The sequence below is a fragment of the Mustelus asterias genome, chromosome 2 (assembly GCF_964213995.1).
Source record: "Mustelus asterias chromosome 2, sMusAst1.hap1.1, whole genome shotgun sequence".
NCBI classification, from domain to species: domain Eukaryota; kingdom Metazoa; phylum Chordata; class Chondrichthyes; order Carcharhiniformes; family Triakidae; genus Mustelus; species Mustelus asterias.
The window spans coordinates 154,000,573-154,019,374 of record NC_135802.1 but is presented as its reverse complement, the minus strand read 5'-3'; the positions used below and the strand labels follow the sequence as shown (position 1 = coordinate 154,019,374).

The following is an 18,802-nucleotide window of genomic DNA, read 5'->3' as shown; positions in this document are numbered from 1 at the left end:
TCTCCAAGGTTGTATTAGATTGATCATGATACTCTTAACTGGGAAACACATTTAAAATACATCTTCCAATGCACAAGCGTTAAACACCCCAACTGGAGTATTGGAGCTTTAAGTTCTGTAACCTGCTTCCACAAATGGCTGCAACTTTGTTCACTATAGATGTCAATATTATTTGCACATGATATTAAAGCAAATTTTTTTCTTGACTTATAGAATCCCAACCAAAAACCGGTTGTTTTAAGAAAAAGACGACAAAGGATTAAAATAGAAGCAAACTGGGACCTCTTTTACTATAAGTAAGATCCTTTTTGGCATTTTGAACTGTTATTTTAATTTCTTCCTTCAAATTTGGAAGTGAGAAATATTTGAAACGTCTGCTGTTTTCCCAGCTCTAGGCATTTGTCTAGAAAGCTGCGACTAATACCATGATATGCTCACACGGGTGCCTTGTTGCATTAGTGGTTTACACCAGTTCATAAGCAGCATCAACCTCTTTGTCTGTGGACCACACGTCAGCACTCGCCTAATGTCAATGTACTGCCAATAGAGAAACTGTAGCAGGAATATTTTCCCTTTAGGGCCCTTGTATTTTGTGACTATATTGCATGGTGCTTTCAAGATGCTTCAGGGACTCTTAATAACGTGGGTCTCTTCCTGTCCAAAGATGTGCGAATTAGGTGGATTGGCCATGCTAAAATCGCCCCTTAGTATCCAAAGATGTGTAGGTTAGGTGGAATTAGCCATGGTAAATGCGTGGGATTACTGGGATTGGGCGGAAGGGAGGTCCTGCGTGTGGTGCTCTTTTATAGAGCTGGTGCAGACTTAATGGGCCGAATGACCTCTTTCTGCACGGTAGGGATTCTATTGTTCTGTGGTTCTATGATTCTATGGTATTGAATGATTCCTTCACTCATTGTATAGCAGTACCATAAATGGACCTGTGTACATCATTTCAGGAGTTACCTTAGGTTTAAGTATATTCATTATATGAAACGCTTAAATATAGTTACTACATACTTTAAATTTCATAAGACGTTAATGCAAACAAATCGAAATAAAAGCTTTTTTTTTGATCCCCTCAGATTTCAGATCGATCATGCCAAATCTAACTTAATCTGGAATTACAAAACAAGAGAAGAATTAAGAGATGCATTTGAGGCAGAAATGAGGGCATTTAACATCGACAAAGAACTGGGCATTGCTAGTGTTATCTCTTGGAATCATCAGGAATTTGAAGTAAGAGACTTGCAGTTGAAGCTGTTAAAACACTTGTTCGTTTTATTGTATTCCATCAGTCTTAACAAATATCAGCAACACAGGTGGTGTTTGCCACTAACAGGATGCTGCTGTCAAGCCAAAAAGACGTTTCCTCAATCTCTTAAATGAGGAACATGCATGAATTTGAGTGCAGTGTGATGCTAGGTAAGTAGACCGTACGTCCCAAAGACCGATGGATCATATCAGACAGCATGTCCCTTCGGCTGTCCACAATAGACAAGGTACTGACCGTACCCAATCAGCCCGTGCTTGCAGAATTCAAAACGGAGTGGGTGGCACAGTGGTTAGCCCAGCTGCCTCACAGCACCAGGGACCCGGGTTCAATTCCAGCCTTGGGTGACTGTCTGTGTGGAGTTTGCACGTTCTCCCCGCGTCTGCGTGGGTTTCCTCCGGGTGCTCCGGTTTCCTCCCACAGTCCAAATATGTGCGGTTTAGGTTGATTTGCCAAGCTAAATTGCCCCTTAGTATCAGAGAGACTAACAGGGGATAGGGCCTAGGTAGGATTGTTGTTGGTGCAGGCTCGATGGGCCAAATGGCCTCCTTCTGTAGGGATTCTATGATGAGATGTGATTCTGTGATTGGACAACATTTGCTAAACAATCCTCTGTGCCAAGAATCACACTGTCAACTGATCAGTCAGGCTTGCATTGTGGTTCACTTATGCATGCTAGAAGCTACATGTATTAATACCTGCTAAAATCTACACACACTAATGCACACAGTCCTATTTTTTGCAGACAAAGAACATGTACACACCTTGCGCCTGTTTCAACAGAACAAAATAGGTGACAGCCATTCTCTGCCTCATTTCCCAGGGCAATGCCTTGATCAGTCGGAGTCCACCTACCTGGTTTGAATTTAAACAAAATTTGGTCGTTAACGTCAGTCATTAGCTAACTGGTGCATTCACCATGGCGATACCTCTACCGATCAGAGTCAATTTGCCATTCAATCTGCAGTCTCTGCTCATGTTGTCCGGTTACACCTGGTATTCTTGCAGATCTCATGATGAATGCAAGAAGAAATGCTTTAAAATGTGTATTTTTTCAGTGCAACATAAAGCATGTGACATTGATAAAGCTAAAAAAAGTCCATGATTTTCATCTGAATGATCAGATGTTATGCTGTTTCCCATTTTGTATTTGATTTTGCTCACGTTTTGTGTCACACCTCTAGGGGAAGAATGGTTGTATGTAATATTTGGTTTGCCCACTATTGCATATGGCATTGCTGCTTTTAATAGAGGATTTTCAGCACTGATGCCATTATTTTACTTCTTGTTTAGGTTAGGTACGAGTGCCTTGCAGATGAAATCAAAATTGGAGATTATTATCTACGCTTGTTGTTGGAAGAAGGTGAAAATGAAGAAAGTAGTACAATCAAGAGATCGTAAGCCTGAATCCATGTAACAGATTTCTTTGTTTAATTATATTTTCCCCCCCATGTACCTTGTTTCAATGTGTGCATTTGTTGCAGGTATGAATTTTTCAATGAGTTGTATCATCGCTTCTTGCTTACCCCTAAAGTGAATATGAAGTGTTTATGTTTACAAGCTTTGACCATTGTTTACGGCAAATGCTATGAGGAGATAGGACCATTCAGTGATACTAAATACATTGTTGGAATGCTGGACAGGGTGAGCACAACAAATCTTTTGAACTTTGTTCTTGTTAGCTTAGCAGATCTTTTAGCCAAGCTGCACGTGGAGCTTAGAATTGGTACCATTCAGAAAATTGTGTTTTCATTGCAGTAGCGTTACAGCCGCAGTTGTGCTAACCTTGAAATTTCTCTCTCTCAATTATGTCCCGCCAGAACTATGCAGCTAAGGGAATTGGACCCACGCAGTAATTCACTATATTAGGACATTATAAGTTAAAACTAATTTTAAAAGTTGCTAGCTTGTATTATTGCACTTTACAAAATGTTGTTAAAACATTTTTTTTTCCAGGTAGGGCAATTTCAGCTGTTTTATTAAGGAATCTATTGATCTGTTGCCCTCCATGCATGGTGGAGTAGCCCATATGCACGTTGTAAAGGCTGTCCCTTCACTGTTTTTTGGTTACTTTTAGTTTCTCAATCACTGTGATCTGACTCTTGGCAGAAGTTCTGCCAACACACACAACCTTGCTTTATAACTGGATCCTGGCTTCTAATCTGTCAGTCAAAATCATTGAAGTGTTCAGCTTAAGGAACAATTATATTTTGGAACGAAAGGAATAGAGTTTTTTAACCGTGATTTTTCTCTTCCAGTCTTATTAGATTCCTGGTGCAGAAAGTTAATCTGTCCTTACTATTTTTCCTTCAGTGGCAATATTGAGAAATATCCATGTTAGTGGCACCTACAGCTGGGAAGCTGTAATGTTTATACTTAAGGAATTGAAATCCAGGAATTAAACTAATGGTGTTATCAAGGAAACCATTACCTGTTTAAGTATGCAAATAAGATAGCATCTAAATGTTTTAAATATAAGGTCACTGTCCTTTAACAGTTTTTTTAAGACTGGTTATGTGGTACAACGTAATTTTTTCCAGAATTTTGTATCTTGGCATTTCCAGCTTTTAGATTAACTTCATATACTGGGTGTTTTTCTTTGTTTTAAACTTGCTGATTCTGAAGTAAACTGATTTATTGCACTGGTCAGACAGTTGCAAGAATTTCATGCCTTGCCGTGAATTCATAGAATCGCTACAGTGCAGAAGGAGGCCATTTCCTACACCAATGACAATCCCACCCAGGCCCTATCCCCTTAACCCCATGGATTTACCCTGCTAATCCCCGACACTAAAGGGCAATTTACCATGGCCAATCCACCTAACCTGCACATCTTTGAACTGTGGAAGGAAACTGGAGACCTGGAGGAAACCCATGCAGACGTGGGGAGAATGTGCAAACTGCATACAGGCAGTCACCTAAGTCTGGAATTAAACCCAGGTCCCTGGCGCTTCGAGGCAGCAGTGCTAACCACTCTGCCACCTTGCCATGGAGTAAATGAAATCCTCCATGTCTTTGCCTGATGTGCACAACCTTTTGCAGGTTAGGTTGGAGAACTCATGAACACCTACTGTCCTGGAAAGCTACCTAATGGGATAGCATAATTAATTGAAACACAAACACTTGAGGCTCTTAAAGAAACAGATTCAGTTGACTAGAAAATTAAGTATTCATTGGAATGCTCCAAAATTCCAGTATTAGTTCAGTGGAAGATTCACTTGAGCTGGATCCTGGAATCAGAGGATTGTTTACAAGGGCAGATTGAGCAAATTTGGTATTATGTTCCCTGGAGTTTACAAGAATGAGAAGTAACCTTCAGCGCCTGCTGTCTTCCTCTGTAGGAAATGCGGCAGAGACTACCGTGCCAGAGTGGGGTTCCTGAGCCCCACCAGGGTGATGCTCAATAGTTGGCCAACATGGCACAAACCATTATCTTAGGAGATAGAAGGCTGACATAGCTAATAACGCATATAAAATTCTTAAGATCTTGGCACAGTAGATGCTGACAAAATGTTTGTCCTGGGAGTGTCACAGTCTCAGAATAGAGGGTTGGCCATTTAGGACTAAGAGGAGAAACTTCTTCACTCCAAAGAGTTATGAATTTGGAATTCTCCTGGAACCAGATGCTCAGCTGTTGTGTATATTCAAGTCAGATTTAAGGGATCTGAAGGTGCAGATTTTTGTGTACTAAAGGAATTAAGGGGTATGAAGGTGGAGTTGTTATAAAAGATAACCATGATCCTGCTTACTGGCAAAACGGGCTCAAAGGGCCATATGGTAATTGTCTTCTATGCCTTATGTTCTCATGTAATTGAGTCATATTCCATGTTAGCTGAAACCAAGGAGGAAGATATGATCTTGAGTCATGTACTTTGTGTCGCAATGAATCCATGCTTGTCCAATACTGTTCAGAGTCGACATTAGTGCAATGCTGTTTAGTGAAGCCTTATTCAATGCCACATGCCAGTTTGGCAATTTAGTTTTTTATGCCCTGTACCATAAATTTGTGGTTATCTTTGTCTTGCTGATTGCTATTGCAAAAAGAGTGTTGATCAACACTTGTACCTCCCAACACTAAAGCAAACTTAAACTATACTATGGCTACTGAAAATCTAAAATACAAACAGAAAATGCTTTAGATACTCAGCAAGGCGAGCAGCTTCTATGGCGAGCGAAACAAGAGTTTCAGGTCAATTATCTTTTATCATAACTGGAAGATGCTGGAGATGAACATTTGTTTTAGAAATGCACAAGTTCATAAATAGACCAGTGTACAAAAGCTGTACAAATTCTTAACTTGCACTACCCCCAGTCCTGCATCTGTTCAATGTATTAATTGCATTATTGCCACAAAATGGTTTTGATGCATTCTTCAAATTACTTGTCACTATATTTATGTACATACTATGTCTTAATTGTCCCCAAATCTTTGTTGCCACTGAACATCCTTGTGTAAAGATTTTTTAAAATTCATTTGTGGGATGTGGGTGTCGCTGGCTGGGCCAGCATTTATTGCCCATCCCTAATTGCCCTTGAACTGCATACAAATAAGAGGGCAATTTAATGGTCAGCCACATTACAGTGGAGTCACATGTAGGCCAGATCACGTAAGGAAGGCAGATTTCCTTCCCTGAAGGATATTAGTCAACCAGATGGGTTTTTGCAACAATCAACAATGGATTTGGTATCATAGTTGGACTTAAAATTCCAGATTTTATTGAATTCAGATTTCACTATCTGCCATGGTGAGATTCGAACCCGGGTCTCCAGAGTATTAACCTTTTTTTTGGATTACTAGTCCAGCAAAACTTGGATTAGTTTGAAACTAGATAAGTTTGAGACTTAACTAGCCAATTCCAGTTTGGCCAAAGAATATTTTCTTCTTGAATTTACCTGAGCTCATTCTGCTTAGTTTGTGAATAATCTTTATGAAGCAATCACAATAATCCACTTCCTAATTAAGTAATTTTAACAAAACAATTTAAACAAGCAACCATTTTAAACATTGTGATGCTTTATCCGAAGTAATTGTTCAGACTTGATCCTTCAATTAGACTTTATTTCGCAATAGTGATTGATCTATCAACCAAAGTAAATCATGGTCGACGTTGATCTTGTGTTTTGCAGTGTACAGACAAACTCGAGAGAGACAGACTAATTCTTTTTCTAAACAAGCTGATTCTTAACAAGGTGAGAAAGTATTTAAATTTGAAAAACAATACTTGGTTCATTGTGTTTTTAAAAAGAAAAAGCACTGGAAATTGTTAGAAAACCTAATTAATGTGACGTCTTGTAACTGAACTGGACAATCGATGTAATCCAAATTATTAAATTGAATACGAGAACCTATAATTTGTTGCAGAAAAATGTTAAGGAGATCATGGATTCCACTGGAGTGAGAATCCTTGTGGATTTGCTTACACTGGCGCACCTTCATACCAGCAGAGCTACTGTTCCATTGCAGGTATATGATTGGCTCCTTTTGAAATCATGTTTTGAGAGTGTTTGAAATATTTGAGAAATCATGCCATTTACGCTTAATTTCAGAGCAATGTTATTGAAGCAGCACCTGATATGAAGAGAGAAAGTGAAAAAGAATGGTACTTTGGAAATGCGGACAAGGAGAGACTTGGTCCTTACAGCTTTGAAGAGGTACGTTTCAGTGAAATGATCTCTCGGTTAATGTCGCCCGTACCGTAGCAATTCTCTAAACTTAACACTCTTCAATGGAAGATCTTTACACCTTCATCAATGTGCAGTGATGTATAGCACTTTCAGGTGTTCTCAGTACTTGTCCAAATAAATGTTGCTGTGCTGGTCTTGAAAGTAAGTGGATTCCTAGCCTAACCTTGCGTGTGGCCAGAGGGACGTGGCTCCTCTTTGACACTAGCTGCAACAAAATCAAACTAGCTGAGAAATAAAGTTGGCTTGTACTCAGTCTCTCATCAGTTCCCGTAGATATTTACTCAAATGCAACATGAGCACATTTAAAAGAGAAAATGGAGTTCTTGGTGAAGGTGAATAAATTTCACATTTAATGTTTTGTCCCTTTCTTTGAAGTCTCTTTCTCGTGGCCTCATTTCTCCCTCATTTTGGGGTTTGTGGTAAATTAGATGAGTCAGCCAAGTTATGACAAAGATGCTAACCTCTCGATTGCAACCAGTACTGTGCGGCTTGCTGTTAAGCTATTTAATATTTGACTAGCGATTTAAACTTCTTAATATCGGCTTTAGTTTTGGTTGATGACTGGTCTAGCTGTGTCTTAAAGGACCAGGCTACGTTTTTGGGCCAATATCAGTTGCCAAGGAAACAAACATAAGGAATCTATAACCGATTGGTTGAAGTGATCGAACAGTTCTTCAATTGTTCCACATGTCCACTGCTACCTGAATTATTCATGCCACTGGATATGTAGATGTATTGCTTATTTTTCAAAGTAAATAAACCTAAATTTAAATTACTGCTCATTGACTTTTGGCATTTGTTGGTTTAAAGTGCATCTTTTTTGCCCTAGATGCAAGAATTCTGGAAAAAGGGTGTATTGACACCAAAGACCCGTTGCTGGGCACAGGGCATGGATGGCTGGCGGGCACTGCAGGCAATTCCGCAATTGAAATGGTGTCTGTTAGCCCACGGACAGGCTGTGCTGAATGAGACTGACCTTGCTACTCTTATTCTTAACATGCTTATCGCCATGTGTGAATATTACCCCAGCAGGTACCAAGGTGTCTTCCATTTGACAATTATTTTAAAATTTTTGTAAGGACACGGTTATCAAAATAGTTTGTAAATGGTAGTAGACACAGGAGTAATAGTTGCACGATATCAAATTGAACAAAATGGTAAACTAATTAAGAATGGATGGCATAAATGAAGGGGAAATGTAAATCAGTGCTGAGAAATATACAGCAATAAATATATGCTAAAATTATATTTTTGAGTGGAACAAAGATCTGGATGTAGATAAAATAAGAGTATAAATTGAAAAATCTATCAAGATAAATTATGTTTTGGATTTTATGCTTAATGGATTTAAATATAAAAGCAAAGAAATTATGTTGAACTGGTGGAACTGGCAACTTTATGAACATTTTGTATTAAATGTTGCTCTAAGCATGACATTTATAGGCAAGGTGGAAAAGGTTACAGATACATTAGAATTCTACCATGAATGAGATGGGTGGGTGGCACAGTGGTTAGCACTACTGCCCCCAGTGCCAGGAACCTGGGTTCAATTCCCAGCTTGGGTCACTGTCTGTGCAGAGTTTGCACGTTCTCCCCGTGTCTGCATGGGTTTCCTGAGTGTTCCAGTTTCCTCCCACTGTCTGAAAGACGTGCTGGTTAGGGTGCATTGGCCATGCTAAATTCTCCCTCGGTTTACTTGAACAGGGACTGGAGTTTGGTGACTCGGGGATTTTCACAGCAACTTCATGGCAGTGTTAACGTAAGCCTACTTGTGCCACTAATGAATAAACTTTTTTTTAAAAAGCTAATGTTACAGCTATGCAGGAAAGCGTTAAGATTGTTACTTTTCACACTGGAGAGGACAAGCTTAATGGGACCTAATAGAGATTTTAAAAATACTAAGTTTTTGAGGAGGCGATTGGTCAACCCATTGAAACAGTCTTTCACTCATCAGTAGATAGAAATACTTACATTTATAGGGTGCCTTTCCTGCCTGCCAGATGTCCCAAAGCTCTTTACAACTAATGAAATGCTTTTGCAGTGCAGTCGCTGTGGAGGGAACACTGCAGCCAATTTGCATATAGCAAACTCCCACAAACTGTGTGATATGCCGGATAATCTGTATTTGTAATAATTGAGGGATAAATATTGGCCAGGACATTGGGGATAAGCTCTGCAAAATAATGCAGTGGGATCTTTTAGGTCCACCTGAGAGGGAAGATGGAGCCTTGGTTTAAGACCATAAGACCATAAGACATAGGAGCGGAAGTAAGGCCATTCGGCCCATCGAGTCCACTCCACCATTCAATCATGGTTGATTTCAACTCCATTTACCCGCTCTCTCCCCATAGCCCTTAATTCCTTGAGAAATCAAGAATTTATCAATTTCTGTCTTGAAGACGCTCAACGTCTCGGCCTCCACAGCCCTCTGTGGCAATGAATTCCACAGACCCACCACTCTCTGGCTGAAGAAATTTCTCCTAATCTCTGTTCTAAAGTGACTCCCTTTTATTCTAAGGCTGTGCCCCCGCGTCCTAGTCTCCCCTGTTAATGGAAACAACTTCCCTACGTCCATCCTATCTAAGCCGTTCATTATCTTGTAAGTTTCTATCAGATCTCCCCTCAACCTCCTAAACTCCAATGAATATAATCCCACGATCCTCAGACGTTCATCGTATGTCAGGCCTACCATTCCTGGGATCATCCGTGTGAATCTCCGCTGGACCCGCTCCAGTGCCAGTATGTCCTTCCTGAGGTGTGGGGCCCAAAATTGCTCACAGTACTCCAAATGGGGCCTAACCAGTGCTTTATAAAGCCTCAGAAGTACATCCCTGCTTTTGTATTCCAAGCCTCTTGAGATAAATGACAACATTACATTTGCTTTCTTAATTACGGACTCAACCTGCAAGTTTACCTTTAGAGAATCCTGGACTAGGACTCCCAAGTCCCTTTGCACTTTAGCATTATGAATTTTGTCACCGTTTAGAAAATAGTCCATGCCTCTATTCTTTTTTCCAAAGTGTACGACCTCGCACTTGCCCACGTTGAATTTCTCATTAATGTCTCATCAGAAAAAAGGACATTGGTCCCAGTCCTGTTGTGGTGCAACCTGCCCCTTTGAAATAGGTGCTTCCTGCCCAAAACTGGTCCCAATTCCCCAAGAATCTGAAGTCCTCTGTCCTGCATTGCATCTCAGCCACGCATTAATCCTCCCTCCCTCCCTATTTCTACTTTCACTATCGTGTGGCACTGGGAGTAATCCCAAGGTACTAGTTTTTAACTTCCTACCTAACTCCTGATAGTCTGACTGTAGGGCCACAATACCTGCTCTGTGCAGCACTCCCTCAGTACTGCGCTGGAATGTCGTTCCTGAATTTTGTGTTCAGGTACCGGAGTGGGCCTTGAACCCAGAACCTTCTGACTCAGGAATTGAGTGCTGTCAGTTGAATCATGGCTAATGCAGGAGTTAAAGACTGAAGATTATGTCCAGTAGCATAAAGGAAAGTGGTCTTGATTAATTGAAACGTAGGGTGCCTAAACTGGCTGTTAAGGTTGCATCCTTCCTTTCCAAATACTTATCCAATTTCCTTTCAAATGCTGTTATAGCATGAAAATGCAATTGGAGAGGACACTTCCTGTTTAAAGGCTAAGTACAGCTGTGATGGATTGAGTGTCTTTGTGGGTTTAATGTCTATCATCTCCAATCTGTTTGGGACTCGTGCATATAAAATGCTAGTAGATGTTGCATGGCACTGATCACAGTTTTGTAGTGAGATTTGTGTCTATTGTTTTAATGTATGTATTTTTAGCTTTGCCTTTTGACTTGTGTAGCACATCTTGTATCTTTTGAGGGGGTTTTGTGTTGGCATCAACATCTTTTTCTACGTTCTGTTTTTCTCTCGAGTTCTTTTGGGAATGTTGTGATTTCCTTGTGTTAAAGTAGCATGTTACGTTGTCTAAGTGTAATTGTCATAGCAGTATCTCTGATTTCTTTTGGATCTGTTTGCTGAAAGCATCTGAGCAACATGTTTTCATACTGTTTGATGATTATGCCCTGTTGGTTTTAAAATTATACTTAAAGTACTCCTGGTACCCTCTGTCTCTTTATTGGGATAAAATGTAACTGCTGTTCTGTGATACCACCACCCTCAGTCCATCTCGAGCATCTTTTTATCTGTTGCGTGGATATCCCCTGTATGGTGACCAATATATCTCTCTTTGTGGACCTTGAGATGCATTCTTTTGAGGTCTCGGGTAGGTTGCTCTACTGGCTGTAAGATAGGTTTCATTTTGAAAGATGTGTTTCTTTTCGTATGGGTTTTTTCATTTCTTTAATCATTGGGTTGAACTAGGTCAGGTTACTCAAATATATTTGAGTAGAAACGCCTTTGCTGTGTGGAGAGCACATATATTTTGAGGACATGGGAACATAGAAAATAGAAACAGGAGTAGGCTGTTCGGCCCTTCGAACCTGCTCCAAGTCATGGCTGATCATCAAATCCCCCCCACCATAATCCCTTGATCCCTTTAGCCCCAAGAGCTATATCTAATTTCTTCTTGAAATCACACACTGTTTTAGCCCCAACTACTTTCTGTGGTAGTGAATTCCACAGATTCCAGATTCAGTACTCTGGGTGAAGAAATTTCTCCTCACCTCAGTCCTAAAAGGTTTACCCCTTATCCTCAAACTGTGATCCCTAGTTCTGGGCCCCCACAACCATTGGAAACATTCTTTCTGAAGCTACCCTGTTAAAATTTTATAGCTTTCTATGAGATCTTCCCCTCACTCTCCTCGACTCCAATGAATATATAATCCTAACCGACTTAGCTTCTCTTCATATGACAGACCTGTAAGGAGAGTAAGGGAGGTGTGAGGAAGGCACCATGATTATATCTTGTATGCTGGCAATGAAGTGCTAGAGAGGCTCTTGATTAGAAAAACGCAGGCACGAGGAATAGAGCGACTGCTGTCAGGCTGATTTGGGAGATGTGAGGGCAGAAAAATTAAAACTGAAATGAATGATAAATCGGCAATAAATATCTTCAGCGCTCTCGCTAGTGTGGTGGCAGAATAGATAATGCAGCCAGACATTGACACAGGTGCCACCAGTTATGGGAGAATTAAATAGCAGCTTATTTACCAATTAATAGTTTTAGAAATAGTGTGTTACCAAAGATGGACATGACAAAAGAGAACTGAAGAATTTTTATATTTCTAGTTCAATTTCTAGTTCAGTATTTATGTAAATAGCATTTTTAATTAAGCTTCATTTTTAAGTGATGTTGTAGAGTAACATTTCTAGACTATTACTCTGGGGATAACCCTGTTTTAGTCTTCAGAATTCTGAACATCTTTCCATCTTGCAGGGATCAGAGCAATGCAATCATCAGACCCTTGCCCAGAATTAAGCGGCTGCTTACAGACAATACCTGCCTCTCTCACATTGTCCAGGTACACAACCTTTGAAAAAAATCCATCATTTTCTATTTTTCTTTCCCGACCTGATGCGATGAATAATGTGACAAATTTCAGTTTTCTCTCAAGCTGTTGATTCACAACCAAATCACTAAATCATCTTTTTATTTGTTTTAGCTGTTAGTTACTTTTGATCCCATTCTGGTTGAGAAAGTTGCCAACTTGTTGTACCATGTCATGCAAGACAACCCACAGTTACCTCGTCTTTACCTGACCGGTGTGTTTTTCTTCATAATGATGTACACCGGTTCCAATGTACTTCCTATCGCAAGGTAAGAGCATCACAAACGTTCCTCGAGGGGGAAAAGATATTGGCCCACATTTTTGCTATGGTTTGCAAAACTCAAAATTTATGGAATTGTGTTCTTCTCCTAGGTTTTTGAAATATACTCATTTGAAACAGGCATTCAGATCGGAAGAGGTCAGTATGAAATGAATTGCAAACATTGACCCAAAAACTGAAGCATCTTGTATTCTTGGTTCAGCTATAGTTTCAAGCAGCTTTCTCTCTCGTTTTTAACAATTTACTGAATAACATCATTAATTGAAACCGGTAGCAACATGTAATACTTAATGCTATCTTAACTATCCAACATTTATCTGTTGGTGGAAATACATTTTTGTGCACTACTTTGCCAGCATAAATAAAGCCATAAAGGCTAATTTAATCTGTAAGAAGAATCATGACACCAGGTTAAAGTCCAACAGATTTATTTGGTATCACAAGTTTTCAGAGCGCTGCCCCTTCATCAGGTGAAACTTCTTACTGTGCCCACCCCAGTCCAATGCCAGTATCTCCGCATCATCATAATTTAATCCGGTGAACCAAATCTCATCTCAAATACCCTTTCTAAGGCTGCATTTCTATTACCAGTTTCTACTTCACACCAAAACTGAATTTGCTTAGTGTTGAGCTGTGGCTATCCAGGAGTACTCAAACCATTGTCGAAACCATGTTTCCATGATTGCCACCACATCAGATCACCACACATTTTGGTGCTTGTAGCTCACCAACCGTACTCACCATGTCGTGTGTTTACATACATTTTTAAACCTGTCTATGCGTTCCTCACATTCTTTCTTGGCCTGTTCTTGCCTAGTACGGTGCTACTTCCTTCTCTGTACTATCCAGCCCCTTGATGCACCTTATTCCTTTTTTTCTACTTCTATATCCTGATACCTATGCCAATTTAGTTTAAACCATCCCCCGACACACTTATTAACTTATCCGTGAGCACATTGGAGCTCATCAAGACTGGGACCAATGTGTCCCTTTCGAATAGGTGTCTTCTGCCCCAGAACTGGTCCCAATTCCCCAAGAATCTGAAGCCCTCCCTCATGCACAATGCACATCTCAACTCCCTAATTTCCTGTTTCTACTCATTACCATGTGGCATTGGGAGTAACCCCAAGGTACTAGTTTTTAACTTCCTACAAGTCTCACTGTAGGACCACAAGTCAGTGGTGCAGACATTTCTGGTTCACTGCTGCAGAATATGAACCCCCTCTGTGAAGGCCTTGAATCTGGCACCACAGAACCAATGTGTGTATCGTCATTACTGAAATGCTTATCACTCCCTTAACTATGGTATCCCTTAAAACAACTGTATTTCTATGCTTTGCTATTCTCCCATCTTGCCCATTGCTGTGGTGGTCTAGACCAAATTCCTTTTAAAGGTGTCATCAGTCTTGGCTGTGTCCATTGCTGAGTCCTGGTTTGAGGGTGGGCCATCCACTTCCTGCCCCTTTCTATTCTTCTGGATGGTCACCCATTTAACATCCTGAATTCTCACTCCCTGAAGCTCCATAGTGACTCTAGATGTCCCTCAAGCTTGGAAATCCTGTACTTCAAGCAGCTGGCGACACTTCTTAAACATGTGCCACCCTTTCTGGAAGACGCATTGTGCCATAATTACCCTTAAAACGGAGTGTCCTTTTTAAAATTCAATTGTGGGACATGGGCATAGCTGGCTGAGCCAGCATTTAGTGTCCATCCCTAGTTGCCCTTGTCCAGAGGGCATTTGAGAGTCAGCCACATTGCTGTGGCTCTGGAGTCACATGTAGGCCAGACATTAGTGAACCAGGTGGGTTTTTCTGACTAATCGACAATGTTTTCATGGTCATCAGGAGATTCTTAATTCCAGATATTTTTATTGAATTCAAATTCCATCATCTGCCGTGGCGGGATCCGAACCCGGGTCCCCAGAACATTAGCTGAGTTTCTGGATTAATAGTCTGGCGATAGTACCACTAGGCCATTGCCTCCCCTGGGACACACTTTAGTTAAATTTGGGTAAGCTCCTGTTGCGGCGAACCTTTCTTCCCGTGCTTGATAGTTTCTGTTTAATACAGTCGGGAATGTTAAGCTGTTCCTTTTCATCTATTATTTGATCGCAAGTCTTAATATAGCAAGTTTGAAAAGATGCAAACATGGCGTTGATCAAGGCAGTAACTGAGTGCACCCATTTATCATGGAGGTTGTGTATTCCAGCACCATTTGTAAACTAATAGCTTAATCCTGTTCTAACATTTTACACAATTCAACGTGTAAACCAGGTGAGAAGCACTATGAAAAAAGGCAAATGTTGTATTCTGTCTCCATTTTATGCAGACAAAAGGACAAGACCTCGTACAGCGGAGTGTCCTGGGACATATTTTACCTGAAGCAATGGTCTGTTACCTGGAAAATTATGAGCCAGAAAAGTTCTCGGAGATTTTCTTGGGTGAATTTGATACTCCAGAAGCAATTTGGAGCAACGAAATGAGGTAGTGGCTGAACCTCTCTGCTGCCTAACCTACATTTTCCTAATCTGTCTATTACCAATACATTGAACTTGTAAATGTTGTTGCAGATTTTAAGCTTTGAAAATGAAGTTTGGAAACTAGTGCTTGGGACAAGGGAGCATATTTTCAGGCATTTTTGCAAGAAGGTCAAATATCGGAATGTATCTGATCAATCAGTGTGAAACAAATTAATTGATCACTTGTCAGATTTTAGTCACTGGTTAATTTGTCCAAGATTCGAGTTTATCAGCAACTTCCGACGTGTTCCTTTTTAGTTTTTGCCTTATCTTCTATTGATCTGTCAATCACAAGTACACGAGCACTACGAGTCTGGAGTAGTTTTGTCAGTTTACTGGATGGAACTGTAGACATGCAGAGGGTGATCTTTAAAAAGTCCCAGCTGTACAGTTACACCAGATTCTGTCACTCTTTACTCTGCAGTGATCCATCTATGTCAGTCATCCTTTGTCTTCTGGCCTGCTTGTGATGGGAAGCTAGCTAAAGGCAGCTGGCACCTTTTTCTAAACTGATTTACAGCACGTTCCTTGGTGCTGAGCAGCATTTGCGTGCTTTTATTCAGTAATTCTCTTCTTGTCCCTATCCTAACTTGCTCATTATCATAGAACACCTACAGTGTAGAAGGAGGCAATTCAGCCCATCAAGTCTGCACCAACTCTCTGACAGAACATCCCACCCAAGCCCTATTGCTAAGCTATGCATCTTGAGACTATTAGTTTTATAGTTTTATCAGGGTATATACATCCCCTATTCCTTAACCAATCTGTTCCTCTTGCATGGGCAGGAGATACATTTGATCAATCTTGTCAAATCCAGCACATCTCCCATGTCCATCAACCCAGAAATAGGCAAGATCAGTAAGAGAATACTATAACTTGCTCTAACTTGAGCCTGTATTATGCTTAATTGCAGGCATAGCCCTGCTTTACTACATTATACTGCTATATAATTGCAAGTTATTGTTTTGCCTTGCCTTATTAAAGGTTTCTATTTCCCAACAGTTGGACTGCCTCTGTTGCCTTGACGGCTTGTCTGAGTTTCCAACTTAAGCTAACACGTTCCTATAATGCATGAACTCTTTGGCACCATGTTAGTGTGTTAAGTTTTATTTTAACATCTCCCAAGCCTATAATTTCCAGACAACTTATATTTTTCAAAAGGAGAGTACTTGAAATGAGCACTGAGGCAGCGGAATTCAATACTGTCCTGAACACTCCAGGCTCCTGAGTCTTTCTGATTTTTTGTTTTGGGGGGGTCAGGTCACCTTTAAGACATTAAACCTGATCTATGAAAGCAGATGTGCAGGTTAGGTGGATTGGTCATGCTAAATTGACCCTTAGTGTCGGGGGATTAGCAGGGTAGATAATTGGGGTTACGGAGATGGGGTCTGGGTGAGATTGTTGTCGGTGCAGACTCGATGGGCCGAATGGCCTCCTTCCACAGCGTAGAGATTCTATGATTCTTTGGTGTTTTGAATTCATATAGGGTTGATAGGTTGGTGCAGTCAAATGTCTAGCTTCTATGCTTCTATGTTTCTATATCTGCTGTTCAAAAGGGTTCAATCTGAAATCTGTTCTGGAATTTTACACAAATCCGAGTGACACCAATCTACAGTGAAAACTACCTCTAATTCAGTCCTAATTTTAAAAAAAAAGTAGTATTAAGCCACAGGATTGCTGAAATGATTTTGACTTATTATTGTCGCATGTTTTGGCATAGTGAAAAGTATTGTTTCTTGCGCGCTGGGGAGAAGGAAAGAAGAGGGTGCAGAACGTAGGATCGCCAAATCTAAGAGATTGCAACAGAGCATTGTTGGAGAGTTGATAAGAGTTAGTTTTAAAAGCATGGAATGAAGATAAGTGATAGAATTAGAGGGTATGCTAGAGACAGCTCGCAAGAAGTCACCTCGCTCCAGCGCCATCTTGAAGAGATGAGTGGTGTCAAGTCATTGCCATTGAACTGTTCTTCTAAGCTTGATGCTCTGCATGGTGCAGGAAGTTTAAGAATATAAGAACTAGGAGCAGGAGTAGGCCATCTAACCCCTCGAGCCTGCTCCGCCTTTCAATAAGACCATGGCTGATCTTTTCGTGGACTCGGCTCCACTTACCCGCCCGTTCACCATAGCCCTTAATTCCTTCAAAAATCTATCTATCTTTGCCTTAAAAACATAAAACGAGGTAGCCTCAACTGCTTCACTGGGCAGGGCATTCCACAGATCCATAACCTTTTGGGTGAAGTTTCTCCTCAACTCAGTCCTAAATCTGCTCCCCCTTATTTTGAGGCTATGCCTCCCCAGTTCTAGTTTCACCCACCAGTTAACTTCACAAGTAGTTAAGCTACGCCTGATGTTTGATGATGTGTCTGATGTTTTTGGCTACATCAAACGAGATGTTGAGTTGCATGGTCCGAGCATCTCTCAAATGGAGCCCATAATTTATGCAATTCTCACAGCGCCAGGGACCTGGGTTCGATTCCCAGCTTGGGTCACTGTGTGGAGTTTGCACATTCTCCCTGTGTCTGCGTGGGTTTTCTCCCGGGTGCTCCGGTTTCTTCCCACAGTCCAAAGATGTGCAGGTTAGGTGGATTGGCCATGGTAAATTGCCCCTCAGTGTCAGGGGGACTAGCAGGGCGAATACGGGGATAGGGGCTGGGTGAGATTGTGGTCAGTGCAGACTCGATGGGCCGAATGGCCTCCTTTTGCTCTGTAGGGACTCTATGAAAAACAAAATGGTGAGAAAGCTGGGCAGCAGCTGTAAAGATTGGACAAATGATGACCTTTTTAGGCATAACCTCCCAGCTAATATTTCTATTTGCCAGTGGCCACTGTTTTCAGCATCTTCAGTATTGTTTCAGATATCCAGTTTTTGTTTTAGAATGTTTGGGTGTGTTGGTCATCCTGATTTAACTCTGGAAGAAAGCACTTTGGGTGAGAATTAAGCTGTCTGAGAATTAACCAGTCGATGTTTTTTTTTCTCCTACAGGCGTTTAACCATTGAGAAGATTGCTGCCCATTTGGCAGATTTTACTCCCCGCCTGCAGAGTAACACAAGAGCACTGTACCAGTATTGCCCGATCCCTGCCATCAGCTATCCCCAACTCGAGAATGAGCTCTTCTGTAACATCTACTATCTTAAGCATCTCTGTGATGCCATCCATTTCCCTGACTGGCCTATTAAAGATCCCGTAAGTTTCCTGATAACTTGTACAACTTACTAAGTAATACTGTGTAAGGTACGGGACAAATTTCTGAATGCATAATTGTTCAAGACACTGACTGTAAATCTTGAAATATTTTTCTCCACAAAACATTTGCAAATGGGAAAATATTTTAGGGCTTCCTTGGGTTTGATATGGAACCATAGAATCCTACAGCACAGAAGGAGGCCATTTGGCCCATCGAGTCTGCTCCAACCACAATCCCTCCCAAGCCCTATCCCCATAACCCTGTACATTTACCCTAGCTAATCCCCCTGACCCTAAGGGGCAATTTCTCTTGGCCAACCCACCTAACCAGCACATCTTTGGACTGTGGGAGGAAACCGGAGCACCCGGAGAAAACCTACGCAGAC

General features: G+C 40.9%; 1 protein-coding gene across 2 annotated transcripts in view; it reads left to right on the top strand.

The window, feature by feature from the left end:
* dnajc13 (dnaJ homolog subfamily C member 13) overlaps positions 1-18,802 on the top strand; it is a 132,857-nt gene that overhangs the window by 61,630 nt on the left and 52,425 nt on the right. For both annotated transcript variants that reach the window (XM_078198923.1, XM_078198929.1), the window contains exons 22-34: positions 214-296; positions 1,083-1,236; positions 2,564-2,667; positions 2,755-2,914; positions 6,398-6,460; positions 6,633-6,734; positions 6,818-6,922; positions 7,785-7,987; positions 12,323-12,407; positions 12,549-12,703; positions 12,807-12,852; positions 15,043-15,197; positions 18,215-18,416. In XM_078198923.1, coding sequence (XP_078055049.1) covers positions 214-296; positions 1,083-1,236; positions 2,564-2,667; positions 2,755-2,914; positions 6,398-6,460; positions 6,633-6,734; positions 6,818-6,922; positions 7,785-7,987; positions 12,323-12,407; positions 12,549-12,703; positions 12,807-12,852; positions 15,043-15,197; positions 18,215-18,416 — 1,617 coding nt within the window. The remainder of the gene's footprint in view (positions 1-213; positions 297-1,082; positions 1,237-2,563; positions 2,668-2,754; positions 2,915-6,397; positions 6,461-6,632; positions 6,735-6,817; positions 6,923-7,784; positions 7,988-12,322; positions 12,408-12,548; positions 12,704-12,806; positions 12,853-15,042; positions 15,198-18,214; positions 18,417-18,802) is intronic.